The sequence below is a fragment of the Dipteris shenzhenensis genome, chromosome 7 (assembly GCF_047967505.1).
Source record: "Dipteris shenzhenensis isolate YYH24624 ecotype China chromosome 7, Dip_SZ_1.0, whole genome shotgun sequence".
NCBI classification, from domain to species: Eukaryota; Viridiplantae; Streptophyta; class Polypodiopsida; order Gleicheniales; family Dipteridaceae; genus Dipteris; species Dipteris shenzhenensis.
In genome coordinates, this window is record NC_141602.1 from 37,036,082 (window position 1) to 37,052,021 (window position 15,940).

The window sequence follows — 15,940 nt, forward strand, 5'->3', positions numbered from 1 at the left end:
AGTTATAGGCTACAAAGCCAAATCCGCACATAGCCATAGGTCACAAGTGGGGCCTGGCTACTACAAGAGTTCTTAGATCATGTTGCATGTTGATTTATCCGTGATTCAAACAAATTTGAGGCAAGAAAACAAAACGATGTGGACATTGCAAGCCTAAAACACGACAACTTGCATGAAGCCTACTACAAGTTGATAGCGATCTCAATATTGGAATGAATTGAAGGTTCATTCATTTTTTGCAGAAAAGTATCGATCTTGATTTGCAATTATCAAAATGCCCATGCTTGTGTTCCATACTAGACAATGAAAAATGAAAAAGATAAGGATACTACAAATGAGCTCTCATACATGGCCTTCAATCCCCGATGAGCATCATTTTGCTTTCTTGATTTTGGAGAAGACTCTTGCGATGTACCTAGACACTCGCGGAAGGTTCTCGTCCCATTTGGACGTAAAATCATCTCTCCTCAATCTCCCTATAGAATCCAAATCTTATAAGCATCACACCATTTGTGTTTCGACTGGACAAGGAGCATTACTTGCAAGAAGATTCTATAGTAGTTTAGTAATAAGGTAAATTTTCATTTCTATCTTAAGAAAATGCTCTTGACCAAGACATTGTCCACAACGACATTCCAATCACCACTCTCAAGGGCGGGCTCATTTTCCTCGACTTACAAATATGTGAAGAAAGAAGCATGCCACCTCTCAATCCACCGCATGCATGCATGTGCGTGTGATTTCAGCCCCCACAAAAAAGTGTGCACGCACGCATGCGTGAGCACACATTTGCTTGCACTATGGAAGTTGGAGAGAGAATTGATGTTCCGAGTCAACCCTTTCTAATGATGCATGTTCTTGACAATGAGACTAGGATATCCAACCATAGTGAATGCGTGATCAAAGGACAAGAACACTAACATTCATGTGGTCATGGTCTAGGTCACAATATCTTATACATTGCATTCAACTTTTATGTTGTCAAAGATAAAACTTTGAGCTAATGCAATTATAAGCCACAACAGAGCTACATGCACGAAACCTATGTAGACACTTGTTCAAGATTTGCAAAAAGGACTATAGCCCTATTTCATTGCACAACTCCATTTTTGTGTATGAGCTGCTACTACCAGTGCCTCCTAAATTTGTGGCTTTGATAATTGGTTCTATGCCATATTCCAGTTGCATTGCTTCCAGTTTTGCGTCTCATATTCACTGCAGTAGTCCGCATATATCATGTTTGGGAAAAGGCCTTCTTCCGATAACACAATACAAAGCATGCATTTTCTGTTACAATCAAGGAGAGAATAATTTCATGTGCAGGCTGTGACACTACCCTCTTTGCACCCTCCGTACCTTCCTCCATAGATACACATGCACGCACATGCACAAAAGAGAACAGCACACTCTCCATATACAATTTAAGCATGTAAACAATTCATACTCACATTGTTAGATCCATTTTTAATGAGCAACGACAGTCGTATGCAATGCAGCCTAGCATCTCTACCAGCTGCTGCAGAGCTTGACATTGAAGCAACAACCCCCTTTACACCAACTTGATAACAATTGGTATGCCCTAAGTATGCTATTTTTGAGCAGTCCTGTTGCAAATTAGAAAAGCACTCGACAACAATGCACTGCATGTCCCTCTCTTTTGCACCTTCCTGTATCTGAAGCTATTATATCCTTGCAAGACAAGATATGCACCATTCACCTCTCATAACTCGGGGGAATTAGCCATCGAGAAAACAATCAACTGTATGTCCAAGCAAGTTTAGCCTCTCATCTCAACCAGGAGCCGAAACTGTCAAGAGCTATTTGAGAACAAATGATATGCCTTCAATTGCACTCTGTTTTGTACCTTCCTGTATCAGAAACTAGTACATCCTTGCAAGTTGAGATATGTGCCATTCATCTCTCTCATAACTCAGGAATTAGCCATAGGGAAAACAATCAACTATATGTTCAAGAGAGTTCAGCCTCTGTAGCATCTTAAATTATGAATGTCATGCCTTCAATTGCACTCTGTTTTGTACCTTCCTGTATCAGAAACTAGTACATCCTTGCAAGTCGAGATATGTGCCATTCATCTCTCTCATAACTCAGGAATTAGCCATAGGGAAAACAATCAACTAAATGTTCAAGAGAGTTCAGCCTCTGTAGCATCTTGGCCAGGTGCCGAAATTATGAATGTCATGCCTTCAATTGCACTCTGTTTTGTACCTTCCTGTATCAGAAACTAGTACATCCTTGCAAGTAGAGATATGTGCCATTCATCTCTCTCATAACTCAGGAATTAGCCATAGGGAAAAAAATCAACTATATGTTCAAGAGAGTTCAGCCTCTGTAGCATCTTGGCCAGGTGCCGAAATTATGAATGTCATGCCTTCAATTGCACTCCGTCTTGTATCATACATGGATTGCATCTTGTACATCCTGTGATCACAGACTCTAACATGCGCTATTACCTGTTGCTTTGAACATTGTAAACTCCTGATCACAATTGCTACCGCTTGTATCGCAAAGCAAGGGACACCTTCACCAGAGGATACAGAGCTTGACACTGCTGCAACAGACCAATTCATAACATACTTTACAAAAAGTGTCATGCCTTTAGGTGACCTCTCTCTTGAATTATTTTGTAGCGAATCCCACCTATGGCAAGCACTGCAATGAATACCAATCCTTGCAAAAGATGCAAACCCAAAACAAGAGACTCGCATGGTAAGAAACACTGCTGAATTCCTGAAGCCCCATCCTTATAAAAATGGATTAGAAGAAAGCTTGGATCATCTCTGTTACGCCATGTGAATGTCGAAACAGTAACTTCTCTCGTTCCATCCTCATGAACTCGATTGCAATAACGATGTGCATGTGCACTCAACACCAATCTGTAGCCAAGGCAACCACTGGTTATAAAAAGGTTACAGAAATTCTGTAGACGCAGTAAAGGGGGGAAAACATGTTGATGAAATGCATACGCTTATTCCAAATAATATATTACCAATACACAAAAACCACAAGCAGTCTTACAGCTTCAGCGTTGCCATCTATTGCACAACCTACATTTAAAAATGTGTCGTTAGAACTAAAAGAAGGTGCTCGTCCTAGACCCATTTGATGTGTATATATCATAAAAAAGCAGGCAAGCAATGATAAACGTACACACAACAGTATAACACCAATCAAATGTAGTTTTCATAATCTCATGTGAAACAGCTATCAAAATTAGACAACAGTCAACTGACAAAGTTCAGAGATATCTTAACCACATTCATTCCAAACTTAACATCATAGACCTAAGATGTGCATTCTTCGCTTCAAAAGAACCAATTACAGCTTCAAGAATAAAGCTTAACTGATCATGGTTCACCATTTTATAGACTGGTCACTAGTCTGTAATTGCCTTTCATGACTGAAACAGTTGTAACTGCCATTTCACAGACTGGCCTGGTGCGTGAGTTTACAGACCAGGTCTAGGGCAGATTGAGCCTACGCCCTACATAAGGCCCCTGCCCTGTTCTGAACACTGCTGGAGTTTGTTGCAAGCGATTGGACTTTGTTCTAGCACTGCTTCTGTATGGATCTGTTGCTGTTCTGCCCATGCACGCTAATGTGGCTGCTGCCAGTCTTCCTCCTGCTGCTGGCCTGCCTATGCAGGCTGCCACATGGGCTGCTGGACCTATAGATCAGCCTTATGTGCTGTCCAAAGTTCCTACTGACACATACGACATGAACTGAGGATGTTCATAGCCGAACGCCTCCTTATATGCTGCATGGAGGTGAGGATAGTCTGGAAAAAAATCTTGGTCAACACATTGTGCTTGAACTTCACTGCGTACAAGCTCTGAACGTTACCAGTCCCTTTCTATGAACCTGTAAAGCAAAATTTGCTCCTTCTGCATCATCGACAATCTCTGGTGGCCCTACTTTGGAAACCTCTGACAATGCTGTTCCCACAAATGGCTTAAGCCTCAACATATGGAACATTGGATATATAATTCACTCCTTGGGTAACTGAAGCTTCATGGCTACATCATTGATAACCTGAATGATGCGAAATGGTCCAAAACTCTGATGCGACAAGTTTGGGCATAGGGGCATTTCTTCCCAATCTGCTTCAATCTTTTAAAAAGACCCACTAACCTTTCTCGTACTCCACGTCTATGCAGTGCTTGTTGGCTTGTGTTTGGTACACAGCCTGTGCCCTGGCAGGCCCTCTCCTTCACAAACTCCAAAATCTAATCTGCTTCTTGGCTAAATGTTTGGTCACCTACAGGGTCTTACAAACCGTATTTTTCCCAATCAATATCTTGCCGTAGATGTTACGCTCAAGTTGAGGCAACATGACCTCGGAAGGGTCAGTTGACATTTTCCTTTGTAAAGGATCAATGTTTATATTATATTTATTTGGGCTTCATGTAAATGGTCAAAGGGGTTAATGTCAAAGTCCTTGATGAGGGTGACAAGGCACTTACTAGATGGGTCTAAGGCTATGGGTCTTAAATGCATTGAGTGGGAAATGTGCCTAGGGGCAAAGGAATAAATTGATATCCCAAGAGAGGGGTAGTAAATATGCATTTAAGAGGTACCCTAGAATGAAGACATGTGGCATACTAGATCCATCTAGGGAATTGGGGCTTGGTGGACTATGCAAGCTGGAGCTTTCACGTAGGGTGCTATTCTGAGAGTTTGCTACCATCGAGATTGGCTGGGAGGAAAATCTGAGTGCCTGCCCCGTGATTGATCGTTGAGTTGGCAATATGAAGCAAGTTCAAGTATAGTGATCGTTAAATTTGGTATCAGAGCTAAGTATCGAAATAGGGAGATGAAGCTGTGGAAGAACGATGTTGATACGTACAAATCTCTTAACGCCTAATATTTCACACCAATCACGGGCATAGGCACACAGATTATCCTCCCAGCCAACCTCGATGGTAGCAAGCTCTCAAGATGATTACGTTACGTGAAAGCTCCTGCTTGCAAAATCCCAACGAGCCCCAATTCCCTAGATGGATCTAGTATGCCACATGTCTTCATTTTAAGGTACCTCCTAAATGCATCATTTACCCCTCTCTTGGGATAACACTGAATCATTTGCCCCTTGGCACATTTAATGCATTTAGATCCTTAAGCCTTAGATCCACCTAGTCTAGTGCCATATCACTCTCACCAAGGATCTTGACTTTAATTCCTTTCTGATCATTTACGTAAAGCCCAACAAATATAATACAAACATTCATCCTTTAAAGAAAAATGTCGACTGGCCCTTCCGAGGTCATGTTACTTCAACTTGAGCGTTACATTCCTTCCCTCTTCAGGCATCATCGTCCTCGATGATAAAGTCTGGGAACACTCTCCGTAACTGGTAGGATTCCCAGGTAGCTTCTGATAGAGGTAAACCATGCCATGCAACCAACACCGTGGCTATCTTTCGATTGCGTACTTGCATTGTTCCTTGGTCCAGGATTCCTGTTGGTTTGCGTCCTGCATTACCCTCTATCTCCTGAAACAAAACAACACCCTCGATTAGTGAGTCACGTGTATGCAAGAATTTCTTTAAACGAGAAACATTAAACACTGGGTGCACCTTACAACCCTGTGGTAATTCTAATTTATAGGCTACCTTGCCTATTCTTTTTAGAATTAACCATGGTTCACAATATTGAGGTGATAACTTAGCACACTCTCCTACAGTCAAAGACTTAGAGTGCAAAGGAACTCTAAGAAAAACTTTCCTTAAATTCTCCAACGGATCTGTTTTCATCCGCATACGCCTTAGCTCTATTCATAGCTTGGCAGATGTTAGCTCCCGCAAGTGCTAGCATCTCCCGCATCTGAACCACAAAGTTCGCGGCACTAGGCACTTTCTGAGGTACTCCAACTGTAGTTGGATTCGCTGGTCTATAACCATAGTTCAGCTCAAAAAGGACTGAACCCTGTAGAGGAATGTTTTCTATCATTGTAGGCAAATTCTTTCCATATGACCATCCGTTTCTGGATGATCCCCACTACTCATTTCCAACTCAGTCCTTAGTGTCTCAAACACCGTAGTCCAAAAATGACAGGTAAATTTGACATCCCTGTCTAACAATATGGATTTGGGTAATCCATGCAAACGAGATATATGTTTAATAAACAAATCCGCCACTTGCGGGGCACTAACAGACTCTCTAGTTGGAATGAAGTGAGCCATCTTGGTAAGACGATCAACCACCACAAGGATACAATCATATCCACCTTGTGTCGTAGGCAGACCTACAATAAAGTCCATGGAAATGCTCTCCCACCTACCTAGTGGTATTTCCAAGGGCTATAAAAGTCCGGGTGGCTTCACCCGCTCTGCCTTACTTACCTGACACGAAAAACAACGTGTTACATATTCATGAATATGCTTTTTCATCTTTGGCCAAAAGAAATCTCGTCTCACGAGATCATATGTCTTCTCGACTCCTAGATGTCCCGCACATGGGCTATCATGGCATTGTTGAATGACTCTCTGCCTGAGATCATTCTGATTAGGTACTACTACCTTGCCATTTCTTTTCAGCATACCATCTCTTATGGTATATCTTCCATAAGTTTGGTCTTTTCTGAATGCCAGGTCATCCTTTTTCCCGGGTTTGAGTACATGAGCCTTAGGCCAAAGGCCCTGGACGAACTCATCCACCTTTTGAGTTTCTCTAATTTCGGTCATTAGAGCACTCTCTAATACCGTGAAACTCATATTATGCATAATGTGTGACAACACATCAGCAACTTTATTATCCTTCCCTCTTCGGTACCGAATCGTGAAGTTAAACTCGTGCATAAGTTCTGCCCACCTCCCACCTAGCTTGGCGATCCCTCATGTCAGGTTGTTTACAAAAATGTTTCAGAGTATCATGATCAACATCAACATCAAACTCTGACCCATACAAATAATGTATCCATGTTTTCAGAGCATGGACAACAGCATACAACTCTAATTCATGAGTTGGCCAATTTCGTTGAGAGGGAGAAAGCTTCTTGCTTTCAAAGGCTACTGACCTTCCCTCTTGTTTTATGGTGTTAAAACTTTCCTATTGATTCTATCCCCATATAAAAGGTACTTTATCTGAGGTCAGATCAGTCAATGGCGATACTATTTCGGAATACCCTTTGATATGCCTTCCATAAAATTGGACAAATCCGAAGAATGATCGCAAAGCGGTCAAACTCTAAGGGATTGGCCAAGTCAGTATCGCAGCCACTTTCTTTGGATCCATTTCTACCCCCTCAGGAGTAATTATAAATCCTAAATATTCAAGTCTTACCATACACAGTATAGTTTTCTTTTTATTCACATAAAGACTGGCTTACCTCAAAGTACTGAACACTATTCTTAAGTGTTCGTAATGCTCAGCAACACTTTTGCTGAATATAAGAATATTGTCAATAAAGTGTACTACAAACTTTTCAATATACGGACGTAGTAAATTGTTCATAAACATGACGAATATAGCTGGAGCATTGGTAAGTCCAAAGGGCATTACCAAAAAATCATAATGTCCAAACCTACTTCTAAAAGCGATTTTATGCACATCCTCGGCACTAATACAGATCTGATGGTAGCCACATTTAAGATCTATCTTACTAAAAATTACAGCCCCATGTAACGCATCTAGCAAATCATCGATCCGAGCCATCGGATACATGTGCTTAATAGTGATATTATTCAATGGTCTGTAATCTATACAGAGGCAAAAAGTAGCATCTTTCTTCTTCTTTAGTATCACTAGCAAAAGGTGAGAAACTTGGTTGAATCTGCCCCAACTTGAGGTATTCTTCCAGTTATCTTTGTACCTCCTCCTCTTCAATAAAACTCAACCTATAGGGAGGTCTATTTACAGGTTCTCCCCCCAAGATTAGTTCAATCTTATGCTGAACATTCCGCTCTGGAGGTAACCCATAAGGTAACTCATCCCTAAAACAATCTAAGAACTCCTCTGATATTTGATCAGCCAGCCTGGCTTAGTTCAATCTTATGCTGAACATTCCACTCTGGAGGTACCCGTAAGGTAACTCATCCCTAAAACAATCAGAGAACTCCTCTGCTATTTGATCAGCCAGCCTGGCCATCTCTCCATTTTGGGCAACATCAGTGCTAGCCGAAGAGTCATCACTCAGCTCTACCGATGCTGTACAAAGAAACAAAAACTCTTTTTGAGCTTTTCGAATTTCCATTACGAAAACCAACGGTCCTTGAGATATATCTTTTTCACCTCGTAAGACATACAGCACATCATTCATCTTAAATTGATAAATGTGCTTTTTCCAATCTATGGCTGGATTCTTCCTAGAATGCCAAGCCTTACCCAGGGCTATGTCTGCATGAGCAAGCTTTGTCATTTCAAAATCAAGCTTCTCAGCATAGTCCTGAATTCAAAGCTCCAACTGGGTAACCCTTTGGTCCCATACTTCAGTTGAACTTCCATCTGCCATTCTGACTGTATATGCATAGTCAGATGGGCTAGTCTTTAGTTTCAGCCTCTTTACAAGCTTGGAGTTAATTACATTGTGTGTTGACGCTGAGTCAAACAACACAATGACATCATGATTAGCTACTTGTCCTTTCATCTTAATTAACTCCGTATCATTAAAGGCTGTATACCCCGTTGCTGCAGGCTTTGACAGGACATTATCAGGTGCACTAGTTACTAGCTTAGCAACAGACACACATAACAAAACAAGTACTAACCTTTGAGAAGATCCCGCTAGCTGAATTTGCATCTGTTCTGCTCTGGGACTTCCCTTCATTTCCACATCGCATTCTGAGATCACCATCTCAATCATCCGACGATCCTTGTTTCGTGGACAATCTTTCCACTGATGAGGCTGAAGGCATCCAAAACACAAGCCTTCTCTTCTCGCGTTCTCTCTTTGCTATGGGTTCAAAGAAGACTTTGACTAAGCCCCGGGCTGCCATTGGTGTTACTTTTCTTTTCATTCCAATGGTGGTACTTGATTTTGGAGTCTCAACTGGTTTCGCCTACTTGGCTTAACTACTAGGCTGTGAGGCACTCCCTTTTCCAATCCACTTCTTCTTAAATTCAGTTTTCTTCGGGAACTCATACCGAGTCCCAACCTGCACAAACCCACTTGGTCTATTCCCCTTTGCATCCTCATAGTTTAGGGCTATGGAAATTGCTTCATCTAGCGTGTTCGCATTCTTAGCCCGAACTTCCATCTTGATCCGATCATTCAATCCAAAGATAAAATCTTTTACCTGGATTGACTGAGGTAGAGGTTCATAAACTTTCATTACACTTTCTCCGAACTTATCAGTGTATTCTGCCACTGATAAATTTCTCTGACAAAGGTTTCGATACTAATCCCAAGCTCGGGATGCTTCGTCGGGAGGTAAGAAGTATTTTCTATATTCTTTTTTAAACCCCTCCCAAGTAGTGGATGCACCTATCCGCTGCCTCATTAAACATATGGGTGGCCTCGCGGATTTTCTTCATATCATTCCTGATTTCACAAATGGCAAAGGCCTCGTCCCATTTGTGTAACCAGGTCTGTATGATATCGGAACTACGGTCAGACATCGGACCAGAATACTTTTCTCGCCTATAATTGACAATGTTAGGCACCTTAGCCCTCCTAGGCTCGACCGTATGAACACTAGATTCAAGCTCCATTGGATCTTTACCTTTCTCTTCACAAGATGGTCTGGTAGACATACTATGTACCATTTTCCTGAGCTCAGATTGCCCTACATTTGCTTGTAACTGTTGCGCTAAAATCTGTTGCAAGGCATCCTCCAATAAGGCAATTCTACCAGACTGTGTATGGCCTGCTAGGTGCGACACCTACGGGGTCAGTCGGACTCCCGACTCTACGGGATCCACCCTAGAAGCCTCTTCTTCTATTTCCATTTAGGTTGATGAGTGCGTGTGTGTTTTTTTTTTATTTTTAAACACACGTAAATTGTATCCACAATCGAAAGCCCAACTCCCAAATTTACAGCTAACCAGGCATATATCAAACTACAACCAAAACCACTTGTCCCTATGCTAGGGAAACTCTTGCAATCTCAAAAACCTCAAATCCTTAAATCCAAAAGCATAATCTCGCTCCCAATCCAGCTCACACACCTCGAAGCTCTAGAAATTTAACCAAAAAAATAAAACAGAGTGAAAAAGGAAATCGAAAGCCCCCTGGTATCTCCACGTGATCAACACACGCCAGATTGGTCTCATGGATGGTGCATCATCTACTAACTACAACCGTACAGAGCTCTCTACAATGATCAACTCTGCCAAGGCTGTTAAAATAAATAAAAAATAAAAAATCTAGAACTCACATCTCTTCAACCCAACGTTTTTGCTCCACATCGGAACAATAAAGAGCACTCATCACTGACCACTCTTTCCATGCGTTACTCCCGAGTCCCGATATCCATCCTCAGCCTGTTTCCAGTCTCCTTCCCAACCGGCCTCCCGTTACATAGTTTCGTCACGCCCTTGCTCGTTTAGACAAATAGCCAAGGCTTTTACGCAAAAGAAAATCCAGCTTTTAATTACGCTTCTATATGTCGACTCCTTGCAAATAAGCTTTGCACTAGTCAGAGTCAGTGCGTGATTTCGGGACTGTGAAAGCGATGGAAGGCGGGGAGATGGAGAACAAGACCTTGCTGACCCAAAACCACCACCGGTGTCATTCAAGCATCGAAGAGAGCATTGACGGAATTCAAGGTCGAGGAGAGAGATACTACGTCCGCTCAATATGATGCAGTAATATTTCCGATCACTCTCTTCAGGTTAGTCAGCTCAACAGTCAATAAGCCGTGACCAGTACGTGCGCCACCCTAACAAACTGATGAACTACCCAATGGCCTGAACCAAACAACGCAAACAATCTACAACCTTAGTCTTTTTCTCTGATCCCATAAAACAAGATCCTAGCTCCTCGAATGGCTTCACGGTCATAGCTCGTTAAAGTTAACAAAGAATCCGAGCAACAAACTGACGCTCCGCCAACCGTTCTCACACCTTCACAGATCGCTTGGCTCTGATACCAAATTGATACGTACAAATCTCTTAACGCCTAATATTTCACACCAATCACGGGCATAGGCGCACATATTATCCTCCCAACCAACCTCGATGGTAGCAAGCTCTCAAGATGATTATGTTATGTGAAAGCTCCTGCTTGCCAAATCCCAACAAGCCCCAATTCCCTAGATGGATCTAGTATGCCACATGTCTTCATTCTAAGGTACCTCCTAATGCATCATTTACCCCTCTCTTGGGATAACACTGAATCATTTGCCCCTTGGCACATTTAATGCATTTAGACCCTTTAACCTTAGATCCACCTAGTCTAGTGCCATATCACCCTCACCAAGGACCTTGACTTTAATTCCTTTCTGATCATTTACGTAAAGCCCAACAAATATAATACAAACATTGATCGTTTAAAGGAAAATGTCGACTGACCCTTCCGAGGTCATGTTACCTCAACTTGAGCATAACAAATGCCGTAGTGCGGGCTATGCTGAATTCTGGCAGACAAGGCTGACGATAATTCGAGCAAAGATTTTGCAGTACGTAGGTGTACCTCCGTCGTTGACACGCAATCTCAACGGAAGTACGAACTGACGTGTCCAACAGACGCTCAACGTCATCAAGATTGGGGGAGCACGGGCGTGGAGAAGAAAAGGGCAAACGGGCGTCGCGTGGTTTGTATGACGGCGAATGGGTGAATCTATAGCCTGGAAAGTCTGGTGATGGTGAATTGCTCTGGTGGCGTTGGTTGATCGCAATGCTTCAGGACTGTCAATGGTCACGAGCCCAATCGTTGTGGGGTTTATGACTCACGCGAACGTAAGGAATGTACGTAGCTACAAGAGTGTCCACTTGTTGATCGACAAAAGGGATGTTTGGTGTTTGGAGGTAGGGCTCTCATATTACAATAGAAAGGGGTGATTGATTCGTCTCTTGGTCTACTTACGCTTGCGTGCTTTGGTGGTTCATCCACTTACGTCGATTCAAGATTGATTCTATGCTATGTTAAGGATACCGTCATACATTCATAGTAAGCAACTGGGCACTGTCATAAGCTCAGATTACTTATTTCATCATTCAATCGTCAGAACAGGAGGTCGTGGTGAGGAGACTACGCAGATACACAGAGGTGTAGAGTGACATCAATGCATAGGCAGTGGCAGTTTTGACCAGGGAGCTTTCCATCCTTTCTTGTTAAAAGAGAAGAAAATTCAATTTTGTTTGGATGTCCCTTTTGCAATTATTTGGTAATTATAGTTGGTTTAAATTGCAAGAGCTTCCCTAGCATAGGGAAGTGAACCGACAATTTGTAGTTTACAGTTTTATAGTTTGCTATATGCTTGTATAGCGGGGGTTTGGAAAGTTATTATATACAGTTGTAAAAATTATTTCCGAGTTTGTATTTGGATAGTGGGTGAAAAAGAAAAAAACACCCATCGACCTAAATAGAAGTTGAAGAAGAAGCTTCTAGGGTGGATCCCGTAGAGTCGAGAGTCCGACCGATCCCGCAAGTGTCATGCCCAGCACGCCATACACTGTCTGGTACAATTGCATTATTGGAGGATGCTTTGCAGCAGATTTTAGCGCAACAATTACAAGCAAATGTAGGGCAATCTGAGCTCAGAAAAATGTTTCATAGTATGTCTGCTAGACCATCTCGTGATGAGAAGGGTAAAGCTCCAATGGAGCCTAAATCCAATGTTCATACGGTTGAGCCTAGAAGGGCTAAGGTGCCTAATATTACCAATTATAGGCCAGAAAAGTATTCTGGTTGGATGTCTAACCATAGTTCCGATATCATAGAGACCAGGTTACACAAATGGGACGAGGCCTTCGCCATTTGTGAAATCAGGAATGATATGAAGAAAATCCGCAAGGCCACCTATATGTTTAATGAGGCTGTGGATAGGTGGTGGATAAGACAGCAGAAAGATGGAGTGGCATCCACTACTTGGGAGGGGTTTAAAAAAGAATTTAGAAAACACTTCTTACCTCCTGACGAAGCATCCCGAGCTTGGGATCAGTATCGAAACCTTCGTCACGAAAATTTATTAGTGACGGAATACACTAATAAGTTCAGAGAAAGTGTAATGAAAGTTTATGAACCTCTACCTCAGTCAGTCCAAGTAAAAGATTTCATCTTTGGACTGAATGATCGGATCAAGATGGAAGTTCGGGCTAAGTATGTGAGCACGCTAGATGAAGCAATTGCCATAGCCATGAACTATGAGGATGCCAAAGGGAACAAACCAAGTGGGTTTGTGCAAGTTGGGACTCGATATGAGTACCCAAAGAAAACGGGATTTAAGAAGAAGTGGATTAGCAAAGGGAGTGCCTCACAGCCTAGTGGTCAAGCCAAGCAGGCGAAGCCAGTTGAGATTCCTAAACCAAGTACCACCATTAGAGTGAAAAGAAAAGTAACACCAACAGCAGTCCGGGCTTAGTCGAAGTCTTCTTTGAACCCAGAGCAAAGAGAAAAAGCGAGGAGAGAAGGCTATTAGAATTATAGATATAATTCAGCAGTGACCAATCTAATTTAATAAGCTAGTTAGGGGCACTTTTCCCTCTTTAAGAGGTTTTTTTCCCTAACCGCAGTTAGTTCACTAACTATGGTTAGTGACTACTAAGGTTTTGTCACTAGGATAAAACCTTATCTCTCACTCTTTTTAGTTGCACTCTTTACACTCTTCTATTGCAACTCAGCTCTCAAGCTCACACTCTCTTACTCTCTCTCCCTCCCCAAACTCTCACATTTGGTATCAGAGCAGGCTGATCCTGCTCCCTACTCCTTTCTCGTTGAGCTCTTGCCTTCAGTTCAAGCTCCTTGTGCCCGTACAGCCCACGCTCCTGCTGCTGCTCTTGCTGCAACATCCCATCCGTACTTGCTCGAAGCAGTCAACAAGCTATCCGTACAGTCCGTACGACTGTACGAAATTCGTACCTACCGTACCGTCCTGCATTAGCGCCAATACAGCGCCGTACAACTACATCGTACATCCGTACAAGCGACAACAGTCTGCAGCTCCATTCCGTACAGCCGATCTTCTACCGTACAACCCGTCGCATGACTGTACGGTTCGCCGTATAGTTCCGTACGGTTTGTTGTCACCATCCGTACACCTACGTCGTCAGTCCATCAGGCGTCCGTACTGTTTTGTACAACCTTCCGTACTGTTCCGTACAACTTGCGTGCAACCCATCCGTACAAGTACTGTACCTACAATCCGTACTTTGATTGTACTTGGCCGTACAAGTTGTACCTGCGCACAAGCTGTACCTCGCAGGTGATCTTAGGCAGGCATATCTTGCAGACAGCCATTGTTTGGCTCAGTTTTTTGGAAGAATTTGGGGCATCCTGTTTGTTGCAGACATTGCAATCAATTTGCAGCTGTTGAAGAAATTTGGGGCTGCACTTAGAGCAAACATTGCAGATTTGGTCTGAAATTTGGGGCTTTCTGCTGAAATTGCAAAATTTGGGGCTTTCTGAGCTTTTGCCCCTTTCTGGTTGCAATTTCAAGCTCGAAATTTGGGGCTTTTGATTCTGCAGTACAATTTCTTGAAGAAATTTGGGGATTTTGTAATTACACTGCAATTTCGCAACGAAATTTGGGGCTTTTGCAGACAGAGCGCAATTCTTGCAACATTTGGGGCTTTTGATCAATTTGGCCCTTTCTGGTTGCAATTTCGGGCCTATTTTAGGGCTTTCGTGTTGGAAGAGCAATTTTGGAGTTTTCAGTTCATACTGCCTTTCTTGAAGTGTTTTGCAGCACTTTTGGCAGATTCTGGAGAGTTTTTGATGCTTGGACGGATTTCTGACAGTGCAAGTGCAGAAATCTGAGTTGCATTTACAGCCAGTGCTTGGCTGTGTTTTTTGGGAGTTGTGCATTTCATTCCCAGTAAGGGAATTCAGTTTTGTATCTGCTTAAATCTCTTTCTCAGATATGGCCTAGCAAAATCAGAATGACTTCCAGTTCGGTGGTCTTTCACAGGAAGACAAGTTGGATGGTACCAACTACTCCCTCTTGAGTTTTATGGTACGCAATATTCTGATTTCTCGCAATTTAAGGGATTATGTTAATGGGGGTGAGATCCGACCAGCAGGTATGGCACCTAATACCCCTCCTCAGCAAGGAGGTGGAAGAGGTCGTGCACAGGGTGCAGCTGCAGAACAAGTTGTTGGTGCAGCTATAGCCACTACTCCAGAGCAGAAGAGATGGGATTCACGGGATGCCTTAGCTTTGTCATGCATCTCTCTTTCAGTGAAAAGATTTATCATTCTGCATATCCGGTCGTGTAAGACCTCGAAGGCAGCGTGGGATATTTTAGAAAGCATGTATGCAGCCCGGAATGATGCAAGGGTATCTTTCTTGAAAAGAGAGTTAAGTAATATACATATGGAAGAGGGTGACTCCATGTCAGTCCACCTCACAAAGCTACAGGATCTCAGAGAGCAATTATTGAACATAGATGAGATTATTCCTGATTCAGAGATGATTACTACCACTCTGAATTCTCTTCCTGAGTCTTATCTCAGCTTTCATACCTCGCTGAACTTATCATTGAGGGGGGGTGCAAATCCTCTCACTTTTCATGAGTTGATAGGACTTCTGCTTCAGGAAGAGCAGACCAGGAAAAACTTGGCTTCACGTGCAAGTGAACATGCTATGCTCTCAAAGTTTAAGTCAAAAACAAAGGGACAAGCAAAGACATCAGTAAATCAGCCTTCTAGTGGGTCAGGACAGCCTTCACAAAAGGCTAAAAATGATGCAAGTAAGCCCAAGAAAAAGGGTTTTTGTCACTACTGCAAAAAGCCAGGTCATCAGATTGCAGAATGCAGGAAAAGGCTTGCAAAAGAGAAGAAAAACAGCTCCGGTATGGCTGTTTCAGATTCAGCTCCTCATGCATCT

The 15,940-nt window shown here is 42.6% G+C and overlaps 1 protein-coding gene across 1 annotated transcript in view; it reads right to left on the minus strand.

Moving 5' to 3' along the window:
• Positions 1-1,625: 1,625 nt before the first annotated feature.
• The window catches only part of LOC147900299 (uncharacterized), a 45,162-nt gene continuing 30,847 nt past the window's right edge, over positions 1,626-15,940 (minus strand). The window contains exon 4 of the mRNA XM_087377623.1: positions 1,626-2,894. Coding sequence (XP_087233749.1) covers positions 2,609-2,894 — 286 coding nt within the window. The 3' untranslated portion in view covers positions 1,626-2,608. The remainder of the gene's footprint in view (positions 2,895-15,940) is intronic.